The 26,802-nt window shown below is 51.2% G+C and overlaps 1 protein-coding gene across 1 annotated transcript; it reads right to left on the bottom strand.

Moving 5' to 3' along the window:
- Positions 1 to 1,128: 1,128 nt before the first annotated feature.
- On the bottom strand, positions 1,129 to 18,156 carry SLC13A2 (solute carrier family 13 member 2). The gene is made up of 12 exons (XM_077312111.1): positions 17,959 to 18,156; positions 12,525 to 12,653; positions 12,005 to 12,141; positions 10,508 to 10,716; positions 9,555 to 9,738; positions 9,178 to 9,300; positions 8,009 to 8,230; positions 6,595 to 6,698; positions 5,460 to 5,581; positions 4,339 to 4,500; positions 3,448 to 3,585; positions 1,129 to 2,753 (listed from the first exon to the last, which is right to left on the bottom strand). The coding sequence occupies exons 1-12, from the start codon at positions 18,049 to 18,051 to the stop codon at positions 2,619 to 2,621; spliced, it is 1,758 nt and encodes a 585-aa protein (XP_077168226.1). The 5' UTR covers positions 18,052 to 18,156; the 3' UTR covers positions 1,129 to 2,618.
- Between the last annotated feature and the right edge of the window lie 8,646 nt (positions 18,157 to 26,802).

Here is a 26,802-nt window from a genome sequence, read left to right as displayed (position 1 = left end):
GTGGGCGAGGAGCTCACAGCCTTGGAGCCTGAACTCTGCCCTGACATGCTCTGTTCTGGCAATCCTGACTTCCTTTTCTGGGCTCTGTGAATCTGGCCAGGGTCGAGACCAGCACGTCCGGGACAGCAGTGTGCTCACGCCACTTCTGGACCAGGGCAAACACTGCCCTTCACGAGGAACATGGCAAAGGGTTTCTTAGCCGCACATCTGGTAGTGCTGTGCCCTTGTTAAGATCTACGGCAGCGGTAATCAAACTGCGGCCCTCCAGATGTCCGTGGACTACAATTCCCATGAGCCCCTGCCAGCGAATGCTGGCAGGGGCTCATGGGAATCGTAGTCCACGGACATCTGGAGGGCCGCAGTTTGACTACCCCTGATCTATGGCATGGCCACAGGTGAATAACTGCGTGGAGTGCCGGAAGCCTCATCTTGGAGCAAGTTTGCGCTGGGTTTTTTTTGCCGTGCGCCCACTTTCCCCAGTTTAAATTTTATTATTTTTATTTATTTATTGTATTTATATACTGCGCTCCCTGAAGGCTCAGGGTGGGTTACATGAAGCAAGAAAATGATACAGGTAACTCCATTTATACTAACAACAAGGTGATAACATTATCAATACATTAACATAACAAACAATAACATTAAAGGACAGTGGAAACTGCAAAGAGCCTCAGCTCAACTCTTACTGATTTCTAGTGGGTTGGACAGATTGGAAGGAGATGCCGTAGGAGGGAGGCTTGGGGGACAATGGGAAGCGGTGGTTCGGATCGACCTCGCCCAAATGCCTGGCGGAGGAGCTCCTTTTTGCAGGCCCTGTGGAACTGCTTTAGTTCTGCCAGGGCCTTGATCTCCTCTGGGAGCTCATTCCACCAGGTGGGGACCAGAATGGAGAAAGCTCTGGCCCTGGTTGAGGTCAAGTGGGCTTCCTTGGGGCCAGGGACCACCAGGAGGTTGGAGGTGGTAGAGCGCAAGGCTCTTTGAGGGGTGTAGGCAGACAGGCGATCCCTCAGGTATACTGGCCCAGACCACGTATGGCCTTAAAGGTGATGAATAAAATAAAACAAAAAAAAAATCCAGAAGATCCGCACTAGCCACGGAGAGACAAAAATAGACGCCAAAAGCCAGTGATGCAAATGTGGAAGAATATTTTATTGTACAAGTAAAAAAAGAAAGAAAGAAATCCCCTACTTGTCCTGCAATAAACCGTCTTCAAAAGAGGTTTTCAACGTTTCGGATGGGTCTCGACGACAGCAAAAATGTGGCAGACCAAACGGAGGGATGCGCAAAGCCAAAGAGATGCACAAGGGGGGAGGGGGGTGCAAAGGGGACTCTGGCTCCAGCTTGCCAAATCCTACCTGGCCACCTGTGGGGGATAGGGGGGTGGGGTTGCCATCTCCAGGTCGAAAAAACCCTGGAGACTTGGGGTGGAGCCTAGGAAGGGCAGGGACCTCGGTGGGGTGGGATACCATAGAGTTGACCCTCCAAAGCATGGATTGTCTCCAGGAGAACAGGAACTTCCAAGTAGCCAAGTAGGCTAGAGATGAGCTGTAATTCCAGGTGATCCCCAGGTAGGGATGCCAGGGAGATCCCCTGGAATTATAACTCATCTCCAGACTACAGAGATCAGTTCTCCTAGAGAAAGCCGATGTTTTAGGGGTGGCCCAACTGTGGCTCTCCAGATGTCTATGGACTACAATTCCCATGAGCCCCTGCTGGCAGGGGCTCATGGGAATTGTTGTCCATGGACATCTGGAGAGCCACAATTGGGCCACCCTTGTGGCATTGTGCCTCACTTAGGTTCCTCTGTCCTCACCAAGTTCCTTCCCCAAATCTCCAAAAGTTTCCAAAACTGGAGATGACAACAACTGGAGATGACAAGTTTCCAAAACTGGCGATGACAACCCAGCAACTCTGTCCTTCCTGGAGGCCTGCCCTCTCAGATCGTCCAGCAATTCTCAGGAAGAGGCCTTTGCTGGGGTCTCCTGCCCATCTTAGGGTGAGATATCCTCTGGCCCCTTCTGAGGGGTAAGGACTTCACTGACTCTTGGCCCTCCCAAAAAGACCCACGTCCACCTTAGATTTTTCGTGCATCTCCTCCACGGTTTCCCTCGGCTCTGCCTTGCCCCATCAACATCCTAACTCAGAAAACAGGATTGGTCCATGACAAGGTTTCCTTCACAAAAATAAATGCTTGCTTCCTCTAGTGAAAAAAAGAAAGAAAGCATCCACAGGTACCACCATGGCAGGGGTCCAAGCCATTCTGGCTTGGATGGTTGCAGAATCCCCTGCTCCAATACCCAGTTCCTCTACAGCAGCATGTGCTCCAAAGACATGCCAGAGCCAGGCTCACAAAGGGGCCAGGAGTGTCACCCGGGCCAGGAGAGGACCTGGGCGAGAACACCAGCTGTTTGTGTGCTCCGCAGCCAGGCAAGGTTTGTCAGGCACCGGACAGTTCCCAGCTGGTCCTCGAGAGAGTGGAAGGCTGGGTACGCTAGCAGCCATGTCCCTCCCTGCTTGAGGGCACCCATTGGTGTATTCGTTGCCCTAGAAGTGAGTCTCAGAGGCGCCAGGGTCCCTCAAGGGTCCGGAGGTGCAGCTCTGGGTCAGGAATCCAGGCCTCAGCAGTGAGCGCTGTCGGTGCTGTTGGCCCAAGCTGGGAAGTTGCTGAGATCAAACAGGGGGTAGCCCCAGGTGTTGATGGCCAACGTGATGGCCAGCACGCCCAACAAGTTCAGCATGGAACCAGCCTTGACCTGAGGGCAGGGAGGAAGAACCGTCAGGAAGCCCCCCAAAAGCCTGTGCCTATCAATGACTCATCCACTCTGCTAACTTTAACAAACAACAACAACAACAGAAGAAGGTTGTCAGTGGGGTGGGATGGGGTGGAGGAATGTGAAACGGGAAGCCAGATGTGAATGTGTTTGTATCTGGGAAATCTGCCCCTCCCTGTCTACATGATGACCAATCCCTGCTCTGAGGACGTTCTTTCCTGGAGGATTGTGCCCAAGCAGGTTTGGGAAAACGTGGAGTAGAGGTGGGGCATACCTACAGGACGGATCAGTGCGGAAGGCCCCTCCCCATAAGCTGAGAGTTGAAGAAGGGCTGGTTTTTATGCACCGCTTTTCACTGGCCGAAGGAGTCTCAAATCGGCTGACAATCCCCTTCCCTTCCTCTCCCCACAACAGGCACCCTGTCAGGCAGGTGAAGCTGAGAGACCTCTGGCAGGACTGCTCGGTGAGAACAGCACTATCAGGCCTGTGACAAGCCCAAGGTCACCCAGCTGGCTGCATGTGTAGGCGCGGGGAATCAAACCCAGCTTGCCAGCTTAGAAGCTGCCGCTCCTAATGGCTACACCACGTTTTGGAGGAAGGCAGAGGCAAACCTCCCCATGGAAGCAACTCAGACATTCCTGCTGCTTGGATCCGGCAAAGTCGAGGGGGCACTCACCATGTCCATGACGCGGAGCTGTCCGTAGGAGAAGGCGACAGCATTGGGAGGGGTCGCCACTGGGAGCATGAATGCCAAGGAGGAGGCGAGCGTGCATGGCAGCATGACATACAAGGGGTTCAGGCAGATTGCCTGTGCCTGGGGAAAGAAGACAGAGACCTTTGGCAGGTGTCCACCAGACGCTCTCTCTCTCTCTCTCTGTGTCTCTCTGTCTCTTTGTCTCTGTGTCTCTTTGTGTCTCTGTGTCTCTTTCTCTGTCCCTCTCTCTCTCTGTCTCTCTCTGTCTCTCTCTGTCTTTTTGTCTCTCTGTCTCTCTCTCTCTCTCTGTCTCTTTGTGTCTCTCTCACTCTGTCTCTGTCTCTCTCTGTCTCTCTCTCTGTCTTTTTGTCTCTCTCTGTCTCTCTCTGTCACTTTCTGTCTCTCTGTCTCTGCCTCTCTCTTTCTCTGTGTGTGTCTCTCTCCGTCTCTCTGACTTCGCTGTCTTTGCCTTAGTGGGCTAGGACACGAATTTAACTCACAAGCAGGCAACGAGGAAAAATTATGTTTCCCAAAAGCAAATTGTTAAATTAATTTTTTAGCAAGACAGCTGGGGGGGGGGGTCTGGCTTCTCCCTACAAAAGGCTGGAAACAGCTAGAATCGGAGGCAGGAAGGCTGGGATGAGGAAACGTGAGGGCAAGCCGGGCCGTGGCCTGGGGATGACCTCACGAGACAGAAATACTTGGGGCAGGCCGGCAGCTCCATGCCCACGTGCCGACCAGCAAGGGGAAGCCGCTGGCTGGCATCTCCAAACTGGGAGGTGCTCAGAGGGTGGTGGCAACTCCCCATGGGGTGGGATGGGGAGGATCAGCAAAGGAGCTGCACTCTGGGCTCAAGGCTGGCCTCCCACCTACCATGGAAGCCAGGATGGGCAGGAAGAGGGTGGTGGTGGCCACGTTGCTGGTGCACTCGGTGAAGACGGCGATCAGGAGGCACAAGAGGAAACAGATGGCCGCTTGGGGGATGCTCTTCAGCGGGGTCAGCTTGCTCCCCAACCATCTGGAGAGACCAGAAGCCTGGGCGGAAAGGAGAGAGAAGACTCTGCTTGCAGCAGCAAAGGGAGGGGGACTCGCCATGGCTCAGGTCTGCAGCCTGGGCACACGAACACAGGAATCTGCCTGAGACCTCATCAGCCCCTCGGTCCAGCCAAGTCCCTTTTGTGTACTCAGGCTGGCAGTGGCTCTCCAGGGTCTTAGGCAGAGGTCTTTCCCATCACCAACTGACTTCCTGGTCCTTTCAACCTGGAGATGCCGGGGACTGAACCTGGGACCTTCTGTGTGCCAAGCAGAGGCTCTTCCACTGAGCCATGGCTCCATTGCTCTCCAGGGTCTCAGGCAGAGGTCTTTCCCATCACCAACTGCCTGGTGCTTTTAACTGGAGATGCGAGGGACTGAACCTGGGACCTTCTGCATGCCAAGCAGAGGCTCTTCCACTGAGCCATGGCTCCTCTCCATTGCTCTCCAGGGTCTCGGGCAGAGGTCTTTCCCATCACCAACTGCCTGGTGCTTTTAACTGGAGATGCGAGGGACTGAACTTGGGACCTAATGCATGCCAAGCAGAGGCTCTGCCCCTGGGCCACAGCCCCACTGCTGCAGTCTGGTGGGAAGCTCTTCTCCACAATGCACCCAAAATCAGCCAGAGGGTGGGGAAGGGCCCTGACTCACATCCAAGCACTGGCCTCCATGGCCTTCCCTTCCTTCCCTCCCCTTCTCCCCAGTTCTATGGGCTGAACAAGAGCCAACCTGCTCAGGTGTCTCCAGGCCCTGCAGGTGTTGCAGGGCTTGGCTGCCCCCTGCTGCTTGTCTGGGGTCACTGCTGAGGCATCTGGGCCAGGGATGGAACAGCCAGGCCCTCCCAACCACACATGCATCTTCCCTTTGTCCTTGAGGTTGGCTGGCATGGGAGAGGAAGGGGACAGCCCCGGTTCTCCTTGAGAGAAAGGGTTTTTCATGGCGCGAGGGGCCGAAGGGATTACCTCACTGCCTTTGGCCAAAGCAAAGCCGCCTCCCAAGAGGATGACGATGTTCCAGGGCATCTTCCGGTTGACCGTCTGCCAGTCCAGGAGGGCAGGGGGGACTCGGATCTCCTTTTGCCCATCTGGAATGAAAAAAGCTGCTTCTGAGCACCAGGAGAGGAGCTCTGCCACTCTGCAGGATCCCTGCCTCGGGTTGCGGGTCTCCGGGGGGTGGGCAGAGATCACCTGGGATTACAACTGATCTCCAGGTTGTTGGGATGTGCAGGTCTGCAGTGTGCATAACTGAGCAGAACATAAAGGGTGTCCTGCAGGGGGCATCAGGGGAGAGGTTTATTTAGCGTAAATAGGATAAGAATGACCGGATGATTTTCAAAATATCTCCCCCTGTGTTTTGATTCGCTCAGCAACTTCCTGTTGTCTGAGCACACTTCCTCCCTGCTTGCCTCCAGAACAGCACTTGAACCACAGAATAACTGCAGACAACAGTTATAGTTCGCTAGGGGTCTTCTCTCCTCTTTCCATACATAGTTGTTTCTCTCCTGAATAAAAAACTATTTTATTCTCTAAGCAGCCTGCTGGTGCTCAGCTCTCTCTGCATATTGAAACTCTGCCGACACAGGCCAACAGAGATCAGTGCCCCTAAGGAAAATGGCTGCTTTGTAAGGGAGACTCTATGGCATGATGCCAGAATGAAGACTCTGCCCTCCTCAGGTTCTACCCTCCAAATCTCCAGGTATTTCCCAGCCTGGAACTGATAACCCGAAATCCCAGTCTGGACTGGGAGGGTGATCCCCAGCAGGGTTGCCATGCTCCAGGTAGGACCTGGAGGTCTCCTAGTATCTCCAAACCACAGAGATCTGTTCCCCTAGAGAAAATTGCTGCATCGAAGGAGATAATTTATGGCAGGGGTGGTTCTCCAGTTGCCCATGGACTATACTTACCATGGTGGTTGTAGTCCATGGACATCTGGAGAACCCACATTTGGCCACCCCTGCTCTGTGGCATCATACCCCGCTGAGCTTGCTCACCCCAAGCTCCACCCCCAAATCCCCAGCAATTCCCAAATCCAGAGTGATGCACCCTAGGCACCAGCCTCCCCCTCCCACCTCCAGTCCTTGTTATGCAGCCTACTAACCTTCTCGTCGGGTTCTGTCTCGGGAGCAACAGCTGGGCACCTCGGAGGGAATTACAAACAGCAGGAGAGAGATGAAGATGACCACGGTAGCATCTGTGACGTAGCTACAGGGAGAAGAGGTAGAGAGGAGATGAGGCCAGTGTTGGGAGGGAAGGGCTTTGCACTGCTTCTTAGCCTCAGAAGGACTTCAGAGGCTCTCTGCTGCTATCCCTTTGATATGTAGACTTGGGGAACCTTCCTTCCTTTTCCTTCCTTCCTTCCATCCATCCATCCATCCATCCATCCATCCATCCATCCATCCATCCATCCATCCATCCATCCATCCATCCATCCATCCATCCATCCATCCATCCATTATTCTGGACATTGCATCTTCCTTCCTTCCTTCCTTCCTTCCTTCCTTCCTTCCTTCCTTCCTTCCTTCCTCCCTCCCTCCCTCCCTCCCTCCCTCCCTCCCTCCCTTTGACACCTTCTTGACACACTTTGCCAAAATTCTCCCTCTTGGCACTGTGAGAGCAGGACAGGGGTCCCTGCCTCTCCCTCCATCCTAGTTAAATTAGACCAGATTCGAATCCTATCTCTTTACTATTCTGACCAGAATGGAGTTCCTGCAATAAAAGAGCTCTTATTAGTTTGAAAAGACAAGAGGCTCTGTTGATTATTTTGATTATTACCAGGGCCTGCAAACACACCGCACGGCCTCTGCTGCATTCTAAGCCTTGAGCACTCGGCTAACGCAATGGAATGTGCCTAATATTCCAACATCTGGTTTGTCCAGCAGGCAGTGGGGTGGGCGGTTGAGCGTTGCCAGCTCCAGGAGGGGGAACTCTTAGAAATTCAGGGGGTGGAGCCTGGGGGGGACAGAGCCCTCAGTAGGACATAATGCCAGATTCCACCCTGCAAAGCGGTTATTTTCTCCAAGGGATTTCTGTTGTCTGGGGATCACTGCTTTCTAACAAGACTGCACCTGGATAGTTCACCTAGTTCTGAACAGAAAACCCTTCCTCCTACAATAATGGACAGGAAATAGCAGACCTCCCCCCCCCCAAAAAAAAAGCAAGGTGCCATTTAGCGATGCCAGCTTCCAGGTGGGACCTGGGTACCTCTGCAATTACAGCTCATCTCCAGAAAACAGAGATCAGTTCCCCTGGAGAAAGCAGATGCTTTGGGGGGTGGACCCCGTAGCAATATGCTCTACTGAAGTCCCTCCCTGTCCCTCAACCCTAGAGCCATTTACGGACTGAAGCTCACCCTTGAGCATGTGCCCCCCTCCCCTGGTGCCCCCCCCCAAGAACTAGGCGGAAATCTCCACTCCATTTCTGATGGGATGGTCCTTTGCAAGGGGGCCTGGGGAGTAGCTGGAGGCCAGTGGGGGCAGGCTGGTGGTCCTGGGAGCCGCAGCTTAACCTCTCACCTTTTCCCACCCACATCAAAAGCCAGATTCGCCCAGCCCGGCATGAAACCAGGTTCCCGGGTAAACCATAGCACCACCAGGAGGACGAAAAGGATGAGGACGATGATCTCGGAGAACTTCATTGGCCCCAGCGCCCGGTGCTCATTCCTGATCACGTCGTAAGCCACTCCCGACCTCCCTTGGTCCGACTCGCTAGAGCTGCAGCCAAAGTTCTTCCTGAAGCTGGGAAGGGAAGAGCAAAGGTACCATCAGAGGTGCCGCAGACGACGTGAGCGGTGCCAGGATCTGGTTCTGGAAACCCAGAATGCTTTGCAAAGGGCCTCCCAAAGCTGGCATAGGATGCTGGGCACAGAAGAAGAAGAAGAAGAAGAAGAAGAAGAAGAAGAAGAAGAAGAAGAAGAAGAAGAAGAAGAAGAAGAAGAAGAATTGGTTCTTATATGCTACTTTTCTCTACCCAAAGGAGTCTCAAAGCAGCTTATAATTGCCTTCCCTTCCTCTCCCTACAACAGACACCCTGTGAGGTGGGTGAGGCTGAGAGAGCCCTGATATTACTGCTTGATCAGAACAGTTTTATCAGTGTCGTGGCGAGCCCAAGGTCACCCAGCTGGCTGCATGTGGGGGAGAGCAGAATCGAACCCGGCTCGCCAGATTAGAATTCCGCACTCCTAATCACTACACCAAACAGACACAAAGGTCATCAGGCTAGGAAAGGACCAGAGAATCTCTTTCTTCCAAGGGGCTTCTTTCCCCAAATAAAGGCAAACACACAAACTGGGAGGTGATGCCCCCGAAAGAACCTCCCTCCCAGAGGAGGGTTGCCAATCTCCAGGCAGGATCTGGAGTTCTCACACTTTTACAGTTCATCTCCAGGCTACAGAGATCCCCGGAAGAAAAGCCTGCTTTGTAGGGAGGACTCCAAGGCATTGTACCAGGAGTGGGAAAATTGTGGCTCTCCAGAGGATCGTGGACTACAATTCTCATGAACCTTTGCCAGCATGGCCTATTGGCAGGGGCTCGTGAGAACTGTGGTTCATAAACATTTGTTCATAAACATATGGCGAGGCCTCTCCCCCTCCCCCACAAGCCCCACCCGCTCCGGCCTCCGCCCTCCGCATCTCCAGGTATTTCCCAACCCAGAGTTGGCCCAGACCAACGATGCAGGGACTCACTCAAAGCCCAGGAACATCAGGTACAGCCACAGCCAGGAGAGCACCAGGAGCAGCACCATGGTTGGGAAAGCAAAGCTAAACCAGGAGGCAAAGTTCACCACGTTGCCGTTCTCCTTAAACAGTCTAGAAAGAGAAAGAGATTCTCAACACCAGGATGGTCCTGGGAACAGTCTAGTTTTCACTCACCGCTTTGTGCTCCTGGCCTGGGCAAGCCCAGTCCTGTCTGATCTCGGAAGCTAAGCAGGGTCGACCCTGGCCAGAGTTTGGATGGGAGACCTCAGAGGATCTGGGGTTGGTGGTTCCTCCAAGGAACACGAGGGGCCATGGGGCAGAGGCAGGAAGGATCCAGACCTTCCTGTAGCCCCTTCAATACTCACTCATCCATCTGTCCCTTGAGCACCAGGTTGGGGGTGGTGCCTGTTAGGGTCGCGATCCCACCGATGCTGGCCGAGTAACACACCGCAAGGCTCATTCCTTTGGAAAAAGTCTGATGCTTCTGTTCCAGCTGTTGTCGGTTGACTACCTCCTTCTCTTTCTCCATGGTCACCACATCTTCATAAGCTGTGTGAGAGTGGGAAACCCAGGGAGAAGATTGGTTGGGCCATCATGGGATGAGGGCAGAGGGCAGGCAAGTTTGGGAGGTAGGACAGGAGGGCTCTAGGGTGGCCTTGGGGGCAAGCCCTTCTCCCTCAATCCAGTTCATCCTTACAGGGCGACTGAAGATAAAATGGGAATATTTCCAGGATGGTGAGCTTTAAGGAACTTACAGAAGGAGGGACTGCTTAAAGAGCTATATATGAAGTTATCTAAAACATCTGGGGGGTACAGAGAGAGCCAGCTTGGTGTTATGGTTAAAAGTGGAGAACTGGGTTTGATTTCCACAGTTCTTTCAGAGCTCTCTCAGCCTCACCGACATCCTAGGGTATCTGCTGTGGGGAGAGGAAGGGGAAAATGTTTGTAAGCCTCTTTGAGACTCTTTTGGGTAGTAAAAAGTGTGGTTCTCTATGGTAAAAAGTAGTTGAGAGAAATTGATCCAGCTGTTCGTTGAGTCGGGGACTCTTACAAAGTCAGAATAAGCCTCCCTGTCCCCTCAGCCCTCCAGCCCTTAGATCTTTCATCCTTACTGCCTTCCCTAAGGCAACCTATGAAAAAACCAGGAGCATGTGAGCCAAACATTAGCCTCATTTTGCTGGGATGCTGAGCACCAGACTTGGGATTCCCAGAATTCCCCAGGGTGCCCTGTCGGCCAATCAGCTGGCTTGAGCACACTCAGGAGGAGAGATGCCTTTTGGAGCAGGAGCCAAGGAGAGGGGTTTTGACAGCCACCTACCTGGTGGGCTGGTGGTTTCCTGCAACTCGAAGCCCCCATTGACAGCCCCGTTCTTGACGGCCACCTGCTCGACGGCGATCCTCTCCAGCTCCGTCTTGTGCAGCTGCTCCAGGATGGCGTGCACGATGGGCAGCATCATGGCCGTGGTGGCTGTGTTGCTGATCCACATGGAGAGGAAGGCGGTGACCCCCATGAAGCCCATCAGGAGCCTGATGTGAGGGGAGACCACAGCGGAGACCCGAGTGAGCAGGAAGAAGACTGGGGTCAAATCTGTGGGCTGTGCTTGTCAAGCACCACCTGCCACATCGTACCAGTAACCTAAGGAGTGCATTGCGCTAGCTGGGAGCATCACCCATGGAGGTCGAAGTCTCTATAGGCCAATGTCCCCCACAAAGTTGGGCCATGAGCCATGAGAAACATTATCCCTGACAATACCATGGCAAACCTTGCTACCAAACTGCGGCAGTACCGGTGGCGTTTTCTACCTCCTGATCAAAACCCAGTGGTGGCGCACGACACCACAGCATGCTGACTTAACAGTGGCGCTTCCTGAGCTCTTGCCTGTTAGTCTCTCCTCTGGTGAAAACCAGGTAGGAACAGGTAATTGCCGGCTGTCGCCTACAGCTTCCAGTAGAAACCGCTGCAATTACATTGTCAACTGCAGGGGTAGTTAACCTGTGGTCCTCCAGATGTTCATGGACTACAATTCCCATGAGCCTCATGGGAATTGTAGACCATGAACATCTGGAGGACCACAGGTTGACTACCCCTGAAATACAGGATATCAACATGACCAACTAGGCTATGTTGTCAATTCCGCTATCAGCTCTCTTTCTCTTTCAGCCCCCGTGAGTGGCAGGCCTTTCCTCCTTTTTTGATGGTCCCCCAACCTAAAAGACCTTCTCCCCGACCACAAGGGACCCACAGTCAGGAAGTAAACTCTGCAATAACCCTAGATGCCAACTTGCTCCCCATTTTTGTTCAGGTCGTGCTGTTGCTGGATCTAATAACATCAGCTAGAATAGACCATCTTCTGCTCTGGTATATGTCATCCTTGGATTTCTTGCCTCACTATAGGTGCTCAGTACGACCCACCCTTTGCAAACATTTGTTCTGCTTTTTATCTCACAGTGTACTTCTCATTCATTCATTCATTCATTCATTCATTCATTCATTCATTCATTCATTCATTCATTCATTCATTCATTCATTCATTCATTCATTCGATTTATATACCACCCTTTACTATGACGTCTCTGAATGGCTGCATTTCTCTTTGATTCATTTGGCTTCTCTGTGTAGCAACTCTACACAGTCCCACCTTTCTGTTCCTTGTAACACCTGGTATAAAAATTACCTGCAGAAGGGCACTTCGGGTCCCCATAGGGGAGAAAGGCAGGGTATAGGAGGGGAGACAAAAATATAATAAAACCTGCATTTTACTCCCCGAAGGAGTCTCTTCCCTCCCTCTCTCCTTGCCCCCGGTGGTGTACTCACAAGGCCGGCCTGACTCCCACCATCAGAAGGACCCGCAAGGCAATGCGCTTGTGCAGATTCCAGTGCTCAACAGCAATGGCCACTAACAGCCCCCCAATGAAGAGCATATTGGTGTCCTTCAGATACTCCATGCACACCTGCCAGGAAGGAAGGAGGGACAGGTCACACCCTTGGAAAGAGGCACCTCTGCCAAAGATGTGGGGGAGGGAACTCTGTGCCACTGAGGCCAACTTCCCCAAGCCCAGAACCAGGGTTGCCAACCTCCAGGTGGCACCTGGAGCTCTCCTGTTCCCTGGACAAGAGTGATCAATTCCTCTTGAGAGAACAGCCGGTTTGGTGGGTGGACTTTGAGACATTATTCCTTATGGAGATACTTCAGGTATCCAGGCTCCACTTCACAAATCTCCGGAATTTCCCCACCTGGGGCTGGCCTCTCTAGGACCTGGGGGAGAGGACGGTGGCTGGCTCTGCACCCCTTGGGCTCCCTCTGCTCCCGCTGGTCTCGCTTGCTGCCTCTTACCGTGGAGGACTCCATGATGCCCATGAGGGGGAAGAGGACGACCGGCAGGAGAGCGGTGACTGCCAGTGGCAGGGCTTCCGTGCACCAGAGGAGCGCCATCAGGATGATGGCGTAACTGCATAGCGCTTCCTGGAAAGGAGGCAGAAGGGTCAGGGCGAACGCACGGTTGAGGGCATCATCAACCGGGATTGTGTGTCATGGTCCGGGAAATTCTGAATGGGTTCGGGGAGGGCGAAGTTTGCTTCCAGGGACCTATTCTGCACACATAGGATAATGCACTTTCAATGCACTTTCGAAGTAGATTTTCCTGTTCCGCACAGGAAAATCCAGCTGCCAAAGCACATTGGAAGTGCATTATCCTCTGTGTGCAGAATGGGCCCAAGTTTGATTCAAGACTGCAACAAAACGGGAGTCATCAGAATGCAGATCTAAGGACTTAGCAAATTAGCAGGAAATTAGTAAGCATCATGAAGGGCATCCCACAGATACACCACATAATGTCTTGCTAGGATATCTTGCCACACATTTGTGGGATATCTTCATGATGCCGTTTACTGATTTACTGCTAATTTGCTCCGTCCTTAGATTGGCACTCTGATGACTCCTGCTTCATTGTCGGGGGAAGCACGCCTGCATAGGAAAACTCACACCTTGAATCAAACTTGGTTGGTCTTTAAGGTACCCCTGGATGCAAACTTTGCTCCACTGCTTCAGACCAACTGAGTCCAGGGAGAGATTGCGTTTCCCCCCACAGCTCTTTGGCCAAGCATTGGTCAGACTGCATATAATGACATCTCCTCAGTCCAGGGTTTTCCTCCCTCCTCCCCAATCATCAGTGTGAAATTCTCAATATCTACAGGTTCTAATAAAGATAGATTCAGGTGGGGAGCTGTGTTGGTCTGTAGCAGCAGAACAAAGTTGTGTCTCAGCATTGTTCAGTTAACTCTAATGCTTTTATTAGAACCTGAACAAAGTTCGCGTCCAGGGGCACCTTGATGACCAAGTTTTATTCAAGACTTATACCTTGGTTTTAAAGGTGTCCCTGTTCAGGTTCTAATAAAGGCATGAGAATTCCCTGAACAACACTTTTCAACACTGAAATCCATGGATTGAAACCCATGCTGCTTGTAGATGGAGAGAGCGGCTGTTCTTTCTAATCACGAAATGCACACCATGTGGAAGAATCAAGAAAATGTTTGTGGGATGCCATTAGAAATCACACAAGACATCTAAACTTTTGCTGGACTACTGAAGAGCCAAATTGCAACCCCTCATTTTCATCTTGGGATCTTTATCGAGCCATTCAACCGCAATTTATAGATTCCTTCTGCTTTATCCAACCAATTCTTCTTGTTTGAAAGTTCTTTCCGTTTCCATAATTTTGCATAGCCTGGTCTTGTAGCTTTTATGATGTTCGAAAGCAGCTAGCTTGCTGGAGGGAGGGGGGAATGGAGGGTTGGTGGCTGAAACAGCATCATTTAACAAAGCCAGAATTTGCAGGAGATCTGGGCCCATTCTGCACCCAACGGTTAATGCATCTTCAATGCACCTTAGAAGTGGATTTTCCTGTTCTGCACAGGAAAATCCAGCTGCAAAAGCACACTGAAAGTGCATTATCTTCCATGTGCAGAATTAGCCCTCGTTTCCTAGGTCAAGCCTTCTGAATAATACCGACAAAACCATCTTCTAGCAACACTGAGCATCCGGGCAAAAGCACCACGTCCTTGCAACATTGACCTTATCGGAATCATTGACAGATTGAATAACAAAAAGCAGCATTTCTCATCGAGCTATTTTGTTAAACCACTTAACTAATCCCCACTGAGGGAGACGCCCGTTGAGGTGGCAGCATCCAAGCGAAATGGACAATTGTCAGAAATGATTAACTTGGAGGGGTTAGGAGGTCCAAATGTCTGAGTTAATGACATACCCCATCAAAAACCACAGGATGGAAAAACCTGTAGTGGAACACTTCAACTTTCCAGGACATTCAATAAGGGACCTCAAAGTAGCTGTTTTATAGCAAAGGAGCTTCAAGAACAGACTAGAAAAGGAGTTGCCCAAATGCAAGTTATTACAATGTTTAAAACAATGACATTCCTTGGGCTCAACAAGGACATAGGTTTTTTTATCTCACTATGCCTGCTAACCTTATTCAACTCGTATATCCACATTCCCCACGATGTTCTCTTCTTTTTAATTTATTCTATTTGGGACAATGTGACTGTAATGTGATGTTAGTAATATGCCATGTAATTTTGAATTTAACTCTCTGGTCTCAGGACAAGATAATTGCCACAATGGCTGTTCACTTGTAGGAATGTTTTCACACTTGGTTGGAGACGGATGGGGCCAGCAAAAAATGGTCAAGTGACAGCCATTAATCACCAACGCAGACAGTTTTATTTCCCCAATGTTTTTGTGAACTACGACTGAATTCAAGGGGACTGGTTGGCCGCTTTAGCTAAGAATTATCATATGGCATCATATAGCTGAATCTGGATATTGTGACACAGTTTACTAATTTAATAGAATTAGTTTTTGCTTTATATTTCCACTATTATGATGGTTGTTCATTAGTATGAGGAAGAGTGCTTGCACTCGGAAGCTCACGCCTTGAATAAATCTTTGTTGGTCTTAAAGGTGCTATTGGACTCTGATTTTGTTGTGTTGCTTCAGACCAAGACAGCTACCCACTTGAATCTATCCCAGTTCTTTTTGCTGTTGTAAAGACATGTTTTTAAAATTTAAGTCATTTGCATCCCATCTTGGAAAGGGAACGAGATCTATCATTTGGTAATTTTTCTAAGGATTTTATCACCCCATAGTTGGACCGCTAAGAAATCCTCATCTGTATTGATTCATTTATTTATTAGATTTTTATACCACCTTCCCGGCATTGGGGATATGCATTGGGAATAATATATGTAAGCATTACTGCTAACCAACTTCCTCATATGGGGGCCACTGCATGAAGAAGTCACAAAAATATCCAAATCCAGATTCTTCTTCTATTTCAACGCCTAAAATTCTACCATCCTACAATGGAAATCATCCCTCTCGTGGCCGGAATCAAAGGAGAGCCATACATTTCATTTCCTGCTCCCCCCATCCCATAATATTATCGGATGATGCTGTCACAACGTCTTGTCATCATGAGGACGGGCTTTTCTTTTTGGCTTCTTCACCCACAACCACACTTTTGAGAGCAAAAGGGCATAACCTTTCGGTTGGCCAGGGGATAACAACGTATGGTCTGCATCCCACTGTACTCCTTTAGATGCCCATCTCAGCACAGCTTCAGATGTGGTTTACCGCCTCTGGTGTGATGTGGTCAGGTTCCCATTCAGTTCAGGTTTCCACCCCCCTCCCCCCAAAGCAAACACCAGTAGCAACTTCTACCAATCGATCGGTAACCTCAGATATCAAAAACAGGAGGTGACGGAAGAGGACGATTCGTTTCAGGAATGGGTTTGTTTAACTCGGAAAGAATGCCTGGGCGGGGGCAGGGGGGGTGGGACAGATCCTGTTGGCAGCAAACCAGACTCTCTGGATTCCTGATAAGAGAACTTTCCCCCTCTTTTCTTTCTGCAGGTGGAGCCTTCAGGTAGGAGTCAAAGGACTCTTGGCCAGGGGTCTTACAACAGCGTTGTAGACCCGTCAGAGGCCAAAGAGATTGGTTTGTCTGTTTCTGTCCTCTCCCTCCTTTTTGTAACCCAGCTTGGGTCATTTCAGAGAGAACGTGGCTTGCTCTGCCCCCGTGCCCAGAGCACTCACACAGCATCTCCAGGTTGATGGCTGAAACAGGTGTGATGCAGCTTTCCTTAGCCTCCTTGCCCAGCCTGGCCCAAGCCGGAGAGCTTGCAGGCTGCCGCCGGCTGCCAGGAGAGTCCCGCAGTGCCCCTTGTAGGCGTCCATCGAGGGAAAGGGCTACGGAGGTTGCCATGTTCTCTTTTCACTCCTGGCCATGCGCGTGCTTCTGGGATCCTGACCGGCACAGCCGCACAGTAAAGGATGCTCAGGTCTCCAGGAAGATCGATCCAGGTGTATTGCCACGTTGGCCCTGAATCAAGAGGACCCAGTTGGAGACCAGGGACACCTTTCAGACCAACAAAGTTTCGTTCTGGTATAAATTCTCATGGGCACGCACGCTTTTCCAGATACATGTTGGTCCAAAGCAACAGAACGAATTTTGAGTCTCGCAGCCTCTCTAAGATCAACAAAGCGTTGTTCAAGGTATGAGCTTTCGGGTGCACCTGAAGAAGCATGCCCAGAACGAAGTCCAGAATTAAACTTTGTTGGTCTTAAAGGGACCCCTGAACTCAACTATCCAGGAAGCCATTTCAAACGTTCCGAATTAGAGGGGTGCTCCTGCACCACTTGGAGAGCTCATCCCACAGCCGGGGTAAAAAGCCGTGCTTCCTCTCCCCGTCCTGAGTACTGGAGCTCACCTGCTGCGGCCAACCTGAGCGGACGCAGCAGCCCTGCAGATGTCGTCAGTCAAGTGCCGAATCCCAAAGCAAACAATGAACAGGCCCCCTGCTGTGCGGTTTCCACCCATGCCCAATTTGTGCTGGGCGCTAGAAGCCTCGAAACATTTTGTCCTGGCATCCTGCTTCTTCTTCGTAGACTGCTGCATTGCATTCCAAGGCTTCGGGACTGAAAGATGCTGCAGGCTACCTTTAGAAGCACAAGAATTGGAAGGGGGCAAGTGTGCCATCTAGTCCACCCCCTGCTCCATGCAGGGTCAGCCTAAAGGATCTTTGACAAAGCCCTGATCTGTGGCCACGTTGGTGACAAAACTGGGGGACGACAACTGTGTTATACAGGTGGGATTTCTGTGCAGTCTCCGTTACACCCGAACAACTTTCTATTTCAAACTGAAAACCTCTTCAACAGGGATCTAACCCCCCCCCCCCCCGGCACTTCAGTGTGCATGTGTGTTGTATGTTTCCAATTTAAAGTGCACCCAGACTTTTGTACTGCACACCCCTCAAGTTCCGCTGCTCCCCTTTTCTTCTTGAAGACTAAACCTCTGAGAACCTCTGGCTCCAAGACCCGAAAAGGTGTGGTTAAGAGTGGCAGCCTCTAATCTGGAGAAACGGGTTTGATTCCCAACTCCTCCGGATGCAGCTAGCTGGGTGACCTTGGGCCAGTCTCAGTTCTCTCAGAGCTCTCTCTCCCCCCCCCCATCTCATAGGGTGTCTGTTGTGGGGAGAGGAAGGGAAAGGCATTTGTGGGACTCCTTTGGATGGTGAAAATGGGGTATTAAAAAACCAGCTCTTCTTCTAAACCCAAGCAGGTCCAAACTGGCCACTGGGACTGGGATCCCAATCTTAGACAGCCTCTCTTGTTGGAAGGAGCATGATTTGGGGACCGGGGAGGGGCATTCAGCATCCTCTCCCTGCAGACAGCATTTGAAAAGGCGCCTTACCTTGCCAGGAAGAGCCAGAGGCAGGGGGAGAAACAGGAGGGGGATGAGCAAAGTGATCAGGTACTTCCGATAGGCCCAGATTGCTCTCCACATGGCGGAGAAGGCGCTGAAGCGCGAAGCTTGCAGGAGCCGGAGTTGGGCTCCGGAGGCTTTATAAAGGCTCCCGGGTGCCGAGCAAGGACCTTGGCACCTTGGCGGCAGCTGCCAGAACTGCGATCTATGCCAGAGAGTGAGGCGTGCAGGACAGGGAGGGGTCGGAGCCAGCAGGCCAGAGCTGGAGCTCCCCGGGGCTCTTTCCGCCCAGGGCAAAGATCTCCCAGCAACTGGAGGGTTAACTCTTTTGGGATCTTTCCAGCTCGTTGGGTCCTGCCCTCCGAATGCAGTGTCTTGTTCCCCAGGTTATGCTGGCCGGCCCACTTCTAGTGCCAAGCTTCCTGCGGGCGAGACACTGTCTGTAGAGGTTCCCTTCGAAAGATGTCCCATGTAGGGTTTGTCCTTTGTCCAGGGGTAGTCAAACTGCGGCCCTCCAGATGTCCATGGACTACAATTCCCAGGAGCCCCCTGCCAGCGAATGCTGGCAGGGGGCTCCTGGGAATTGTAGTCCATGGACATCTGGAGGGCCGCAGTTTGACTACCCCTGGTTCATAGGGACCCGCAAGGGCTTTGTGGCTCGGCCAGATGCAAAGCGAGAGCAAGAAGTTTCCTATTTAGTTATTTATCAGACGGCAGGTGTGCTAACGTGGCCAGGAGATCTGAGGATGGTCTGCCAGCCAGGCCATTCAGATGTGGTTTTGCCATGGCCAGCTTGGGGTAGTGCTTAGGAGTGCGGACTTCTAATCTAGTAAGTCATGTTCGATTCCCCGCTCCTCCACATGCAGCCAGCTGGGTTTTCTTGGGCTTGCCACAGCACTGATAGAGCTGTTCTGACCGAGCAGTAATATCAGGGCTCTCTCAGCCTCACCCACCTCACCCGGTGTCTGTGTGTTAGACATAAGAACTTCTTCAGTAATATCAGGGCTCTCTCAGCCTTCCCTCCCTCACAGGGTGTCTGTTGTGGGGAAAGGGAAGGGAAGGCGAATGTAAGCCTTTTTGAGGCTCCTTCGGGTAGAGAAAAGTGGCATATAAGAACCAACTATTCTTCTTCTGCAGTAGCGCAGTTGATCTCTGGATGATCCAGATCAGTGCCCCTGGAGAAAATGGCTGTTTGGGTGAGTGGACATGAAGACATTGTACCCTGCCAAAGTCCCTCCCCTCTTCAAACCCCGCCTTTCTGAGGCTCCGCCCTCCAAATCTCCAGGTGTCTCCTAACCCAGAGCTGGCAACTCTTCTGTGTGATGGGAAGAGGTTGCATGCACGGAGCTTGCCTCTGCAGCTGGAGCTGACTGGGCTCATGGCAAAGGTCTTCTGGGATGGGTCTACATTTGCTCTTTGGGGTGCAGGAACGGAGCTTTTCACCTTGTGCCAAGGAGGGCTTTGCTGGCTTAATTCTGGGTGTGAAAGGTGCAGGACGGGCTCCGGGTTCTAATCCGGTACCAGGCAGCGGCTGGAGATGGTCCAGCACCCCAGGCCGTAACACGAGAGAACTCAGGAACGTGTTCTCATTCGGAACACTTATTTGCTGATGATCGGGAGATTATGGGAAACGCACACTTTACACTAATCCATCAAGTCATAAAAATCTGTAATAATTAATCCGGAATGCAGGGGGATTGGATTGCATCGCTCTGCTTTCTTTGGCCGCGCTCAGCACGCAGGAGAGCCTGACGGGGAAGTCTTCAAAGAAATGTTATTTGCAGGGGGAAGGACCTCCACCGATCTGGAAAACAAAAGATGAGCAGGAAGTTGACTTGGGTTCAAGGCTGCGGTTCAACGCAGGGAGGTTGTTCCCTCCCCAGAGGACACACCTTGGGGCATGCAGAAACTTTTCCAGCAAATTTCCAGAGCAATAAACTGACTCTCGATAAGAGCCGCAGTTCCTTCTCAGGGCGTCCGGCCTCGGAAACGGCTTTTTGGAAATCTGGACCTCACTTATCCACTTGTTAAAATCTTTGTTTCCCGCTCTCCCCCCATCACACCCAGAAAAAGGCTCACACAAATCTTTCTTCTCAAGAACTGGCTTCTGCCAGCATCCATTGTCCTTCATTGCCTGCCTGTGGACGTCCCTCAAGTCAACTGTGGTTTTCTCACACAAAACCAAAACCTTTCTCCAAGAGCCACCAAACTGTGGCTCTCCGGATGTCCATGGATTACAATTAGCATGAGCCCCTGACCATTGATGCGCCCCCCTGGCTTCTTCGGACAGAGCCAAGGAAATGAATCTAGTTTTGACATATGCTTGGCTACTGTGGCGCCCCTTCGTAAATCCCAATTCCATCTCTGGCTTTCATGGCCTCACACTCCAAAGCCTCATAAAAGGAGATGAGCCCCGGGGAATTCTCCAGTCTTTTTTCCCCCAATAAGATTTTTTAAAAGAGAAAAGATCCCAAGAACTGAAGACCTAGCAAAAGGGGAGGGGAAGTATAAAAATATAAGAAATTTTAAAAGAACGATATCAGATTTAGTATTTTTTTTACCATCTGAGTGTCCAGATCTACCTGGTCACTGCTTGCTTATTTTTAAGTTCTTAAACATACTACCAACGATTACAAATTTATAATACATTTCTTTAACACTCCAGTCTTCTGTGTTTTCTGTGGCCCCAGAGGGTTGGACCAGAAACCAGCAGGATGAAATCAATTCAAAAGAATTTTCAGAAGTTCCTGACAGAGCGGTTCCTCAGTGGAACAGGCTTCCTCGGGAGGTGGCTTGTTCTCCTTCTTTGGAAGTTTTTAAGCGGAGGCTGGAGAGCCATCTGACAAAAATACTGATTCTGGGAATTTAGGCAGATGTTGAGTGGGTGGGCAGAGGGACTGTGTCTGAGCTTGGCTCATGTGGCCCTTCTTTGCACACCCAGGGAATTGATGATCACCACTTTGGGATTGAGAAGTGAATTTCTTCCAGGCCAGACTAGCCAGGGATTCTGGGTTTTTCTTGGGGGGGGGGGCTGCATCATCTGGGCATAGAATTGGGGTGACTGTGGGTGGGCAGGTAGTTGTAAATGTCCTGCATTCTGCAGGGGTTTGACTAGATGACCTTGGAGGGCCCTTCCAACTCTATGATTCTATGTCAGTCCTGAGCCTGGCAAAATACAAGAGAGAGGGTGCTGGCCCTCCAGGCCTTATTTCTGCCTTCAGTCTCCTGGCACCAGGGTAGCCGGATGTCCACCATTTCGGCCTTCATTCTCCCTGGCTCAGCAGCTTGAGGGCCCCACTGAGGAAGAATCTGTTCTTGGCTGTTAATCTCACCCGAGTGTGTCATTAAAGGATGACTCCTTGCCAAGGTCAGCAGTTCGATGCTCCTTTTTGAGGCGTTTATGGCGGTGTTGTCAGCCAACTGTCACAAGTGGAAGGAAAATACCGGCCATTTCTTCCATCCGGCAAAGTGAGAGGTACAGCAGTCCCTGACACTCTGGAATTAGGGGCTCTGCGAGGATTCGTGGTAGGGGGCATTGGGGGGCTCAGTGCCCTTTCCCACATTGTTTGGGGTAGGAAGGAGTGGGGAGGGGTGGCGTTCTCCCCTGAGACCTGGGAATGACATATGCACCCATCTTTCTCTGGGGCTGACAGAGACACTTGGGTCATGCCTTTGGAACCCCCCTTTCCCCCACTGGGAATCGATCCTGTTAAATCTGTGGGTTCAGAGGTGGATGCAGTAACCTGAAGGGGTCTGAGCTCTGTCTTGTGCCCCCAGCATGAATCAAGAAAGAGTGAACTGAACCAACCAATTCCCCCACCCCCATCCAAATTTATATGCACAATCAAACAGGGGATCTTCCCGCCAGTGTGCGCTATTGGACAGTTTGGGTTTAAACAGGCAGAGGGGATCTAGCTATGCACTGGGCAAGAAGAAGAAGAAGAAGAAGAAGAAGAAGAAGAAGAAGAAGAAGAAGAAGAAGAAGAAGAAGAAGAAGAAGAAGAAGAAGAAGAGTTGGTTCTTCTATGCTGCTTTTCTCTACCCGAAGGAGGCTCAAAGCGGCTTACAGTCGCCTTTCCTTTCCTCTCCCCACGACAAGTACCCTGTGGGGTGGGTGAGGCTGAGAGAGCCCTGATATCACTGCCCGGTCAGAACAGTTTTATCAGTGCCGTGTCGAGCCCAAGGTCACCCAGCTGGTTGCATGTGGGGGAGTGCAGAATCAAACCCGGCATGCCAGATTAGAAGTCCGCACTCCTAACCACTACACCAAACTGGTGTACTGCAATCTCCAATCCTGCAAGCTCCAATTACACTGCAAGCTCCAATCCTGCTCCACAGGTCTACAGATACAGCAGCTTCCTGTCACGTCCCAGGAGGGAATCCCTGGAGAGTCTCACACTGCACAAGGGGCTCTTCTTACAAACGCAGAAGGGCTCCTATCTTACAGGCTGAGTGCCGCAACCTCAAAGCAGGAGGGAGAGATTTCCTGGAATTACAAGGATGAAGAAGAGCTTGGGGTTTTTGCTCCCGGCTTTTTACTGCCCTCAGGAGTTGCAAAGCTGTGTACCATTGCCTTTCCTTCATCTCCCCGCAGCAGACACCCTGTGATGTAGGTGAGACCGAGAGAGCTCTGAGAGAACTGATGTACGTGGAGAGCCTCAAGAGAACTGTGACTGGACCAACGTCACTCAGCTGGCTGCATGTGGAGGAAGAATGTGGAATCAAACCCGGTTCTCCATAACAACAACAGAACCCCAATTCCACATAGGCTTTCCCTATCCTCCCCAAGTTCCCCCCCCCCCACGAAATCTCCAGGGATTTCCCAGTCTGGAGCTGGTAGTCCTATACCCATCCCCTGATGGTTGCCAGGGGGGTACCTGGCAGCTGTAAGACTCTCAGAGGTGTAACTCCTCAGAGGAAGGGGACAAAGGATAAACAATAATCCCCCATGGACCCCGCCCCAATCCCCGCCCCAAGCAAGAAAGGAACAGTAATCCCCGCCCCAAGCAAGAAAGGAACACCAGCAATGAGTGACACTGAATACAGGCTAGGCCTGGTAAACCTGCTGGGGGCATGCCTGTATGCAAAACCTCTCCCTGCTGAGCCATGACTCAATTTGGCCCTTTATTGTCTTTGGCAAATGGAGGCCAAAAAAAACACAAAACTTTTCCGCATGCCTGCCTACCCCTTGTGCACCCATGGCTGGTAGCTGGCCCAGCTTTCCAGCCTCTGGCTCATGGCCACTCTCATTGTGACGGACAGCACAGGACGGTCTATTGGCCCTGCAGGGTGAGGCTGTCTCCCAGGGCTTGTGGCATTTTTATCCCCTAATGAAAAGCAAGCAGGATGTCTCCCAGTGGGATTGAACATGAGAACTGGTGTGTGTGTGTGTGTGTGTGTGATGCTCAGTTCTCTCCCTGCCATTTTCTCTCACCGATAAGACCTTAAGACATCACCGGCCGAGCAGTGACCATGCCCCCTGTTGTGTTTGTGTACCTGCCAAGGACCAAGCTTGAAGTCTGAGGCAGGATTGTAACTCCGCACGCCATCAGCCAGTGCGTGGCTAGATCCTGACGGGCTGGATCCAGCCAGTTCGAACGGAAACTGACCAATAGCGCACACTAGCAGAAGAACCATTGTGTCGCATGGTATATACATTGTGGGGGTTGGTGAGGTTTCCAGTTCAGGGTTTGCCTCTTTGTATCTTGTCACAATAAAGAGCAGAAATGAGCTCCCGGCTTTCTGCTCTCTGGACCCATGGACTTAGCATCCCCAAGGGCCACACCTCCGCGACTTCGTGTGTGCCTTCCCGGCAAGTTCATAACATCCTGAAGAGCATAGACCGTTTGGTTAGTGTGGATCGACGGCTTTCCAGCAAGGAGAGGTCTTTTATGGAAGATGCTGGGGATTGAACTTAGGACCTTCCGGTGTGGCAGGCAGGGTTCAGAAGGAATTTGAGTCCCCTGGAAGCTTTGAGACCAACAGCATTTAATTCTGGGTACAATAACATTTCATTCTGGGTGTACGTTTTCACGTGTAGGCCTCAGTTCTGGAGGCCTCACTTCAAGAAGGACGTAGATAAAATTGAAAGGGTACAGAGGAGGGCGAGGAAAATGATCTGGGGCCAAGGGACCAGCCCAATGAGGATAGGTTGAGAGACTTGGGAATGTTCAGCCTGGAGAAAAGGAGGTTGAGAGGGAACATGATAGCCCTCTTTAAGTATTTGAAAGGTTGCCACTTGGAGGAGGGCAGGATGCTGTTTCTGTTGGCTGCAGAGGAGAGGACACGTAGTAATGGGCTTAAACTACAACGATATAGGCTAGATATCAGGAAAAAAAATTTCACAGTCAGAGTAGTTCAGCAGTGGAATAGGCTGCCTAAGGAGGTGGTGAGCTCCCCCTCACTGGCAGTCTTCAAGCAAAGGTTGGATACACACTTTTCTTGGATGCTTTAGGATGCTTTGGGCTGATCTTGCGTAGAGCAGGGGGTTGAACTAGATGGCCTGTGTGGCCCCTTCCAACTCTATGATTCTATGATTCTATATGTCTTCAGGAAGTCCTGGGGAAGAACCGCCCCACCTTCTGGAACTCTGCATCTGAGAAGTGCTAAAGCCACTACTAGCCCCTCTTCAACCAGATGCCCCCCAGACACTGCACAACAGTAAGCAAGCCCCCTCCGTCTCCATCCTTCCTGCAGGCAGCCAGTTTGTGCTTATGCAGACCTCTGGGCCAGGGGAAGCACTGCCCCCATCTCTCCAGGGCCTCCAAAGCAGCCGTGTTTATTATGCTGATATGAAGCAACATGCAGCCGAGGAGTCAGGTCGTTGCCCGGGGAGGAGCGACCCATCCCTTGTAGACGTGTCCCTGGGGACAGGCGCATCATGTTCCTTAGGGATCTTGGCACCAGGTCAGCGAAATCAAGGCCGGGAGCCGGCCTGTGAGGAGCGTCCTTTGAGCAAAACATGCACCCCCTCATTTGCCCAATGAACTCATCCTGGTGCTTTATGAGCCATAACTGTAAACTGCGAGCCAAGAGCATCGCCAATCCGTGTCATTGCTGTTATCGGAGTTTACGAAAAGAGAAAAACAGGATTTGTTGTAGGTTTTTTAAGCTGATCAGCTGATAAAAGAACCAGGGCTTGTAAGGACCCGTTCCCCAAGGAAAACTGAATCTTTGCTGGATTCCGGTGGGCAGCTGTATTAGTCTGAAGCAACTGAACACTCTTTGAGCCCAGTGGCAGCTTTAAGCCCAGGAAAGTTTGATTCTAGGTGTAAGCTTTTGGGTGCATGCAGAGTTCTGAAGGAATGTGCATGCATGTGAAAACTTGTACCCGGAATTAACTATTGTTGGTCATAAAGGTGCCCGGGACTCAAACTTTGTTCTGAATCGTTAACATTTCTCCTTTGTTCCCAGTCCACCTCAGGGGGAGTTCTGTGTAAACCAGCATCGATGTCCTCTAATCCTCTAAGGCAGTGGTTCTCAGCCTGGGGGTCGGGACCCCTTTGAGGGTCGAACAACCCTTTCACAGGGATCGTGGCAGGGCAAGCAGCTTGGCCGTGGTGGTGGTGGGGTGTCATCTACACAACAGCCTTGCAGGGTAGATCGAGAGCATTCGTCTGTCTGGAGCAGTGGAAAAGAGCGAGATCGGCATGGTGGGACAAGAGGCAGAACTGAACTGAGAAACCCCGGGAAAAAAACAATTTATATGCAATCATGAACAATGGATCTTCATGCCATTGGTCAGTTTCAGGTTAATTTCTGTGAAAGAACCCTTGCATCATTTTATGGTTGGGGGTCACCACAACATGACTTGTATTAGTGGATCGCAGCGTTAGGAAAGGTTGAAAACCACTACAATTCCCAGGAGCCTCTGCCAGCAGGGGCTCCTGGGAATTGTAGTCCATGGACAACTGAAGAGCCACAGTTTGCCTACCCCTTCTCAGGGCATTGGCTCCAGGAGTTTTCCTACCTGCATCTGGCAAACCTACCTGAGATCCTAGCAATCCTACTTGGGACAGAGGGTGGTGTTTGCTACCTGAGGAGCGCCCGGAGGGAGAGAGAAACGGCGGTGAGGTTTTCATATGGCAGGTTCCCACCGCAGCCCATGGGATTTTCGGGCTTGGTTCTTTTAAGTCGGCCTTTGGATCTTGCTGTATCAATAGAATGCTTTAATGATGCACGTTAACAGATTGTCCAAATTTCCAGCTTTTATTTAAACATGAAATACAGAAGGGGAAAGACAGAGGCTCCCTGAAAAACTCTTGAAACAGGTCGTTGTAGCCGTATCAGGATCTAGCAATTACTGATTTGAGTTGAAAGCCCCCTGATGGTGCAGGGAGAAATTGCAAGGCACACCTTCTATTTCACGCCAGAGTCACCTGGTTGTTGTGGGTTATCCAGGCTGCTGTAGCCTGGTAGGTTTAGTCCCTGGAGTATTGCCAGGCACGAGGCTTAAAGAAACACTAGAATAAAAAAAGACATGAGACACTAAAACCACCTTGCAACGGTTCATCAGATAAGACAAGCGAGACCTTGACTAATAGACTCTCTGATTTTCTCTACCCAGTCACAGGAAAAGTACTTCCTAATAGACTTACCATCTTACTAATTAACTCTATCCAGACACAGGAAAGGAGCTTCCTAATGGACTTGCCAATGGACTCTAGCCAGACACAGGAAAAGCACTTCCCAATGAACTTGCTAATGAACTCTGTCCAGACACAGGAAATGTGCTCCCTGATGGACTTGCTAATGAACTCTACCCAAACAGAGCGAAAGTGCTTGCTAGTTCTGGTCTACCCACTGGGAGACTCCCAGATAAGACAGGATTAT

This window comes from Paroedura picta, chromosome 15 (assembly GCF_049243985.1).
Source record: "Paroedura picta isolate Pp20150507F chromosome 15, Ppicta_v3.0, whole genome shotgun sequence".
Taxonomy (NCBI): domain Eukaryota; kingdom Metazoa; phylum Chordata; class Lepidosauria; order Squamata; family Gekkonidae; genus Paroedura; species Paroedura picta.
This window is presented reverse-complemented; position numbering and strand designations above follow the sequence as displayed.

What these genes read in the sequence shown, in the direction of transcription:
- SLC13A2 (XM_077312111.1), bottom strand. Translation starts at nt 18,051, where the DNA reads ATGTGGAGAGCAATCTGGGCCTATCGGAAGTACCTGATCACTTTGCTC. An exon ending in AGACAGAACCCGACGAGAAG is followed by an intron (nt 5,582 to 6,594) that starts GTTAGTAGGCTG and finishes TTTTCATTCCAG; the next exon opens with ATGGGCAAAAGGAGATCCGA. An exon ending in AGCTCCGCGTCATGGACATG is followed by an intron (nt 2,754 to 3,447) that starts GTGAGTGCCCCC and finishes CCCTGCCCTCAG; the next exon opens with GTCAAGGCTGGTTCCATGCT.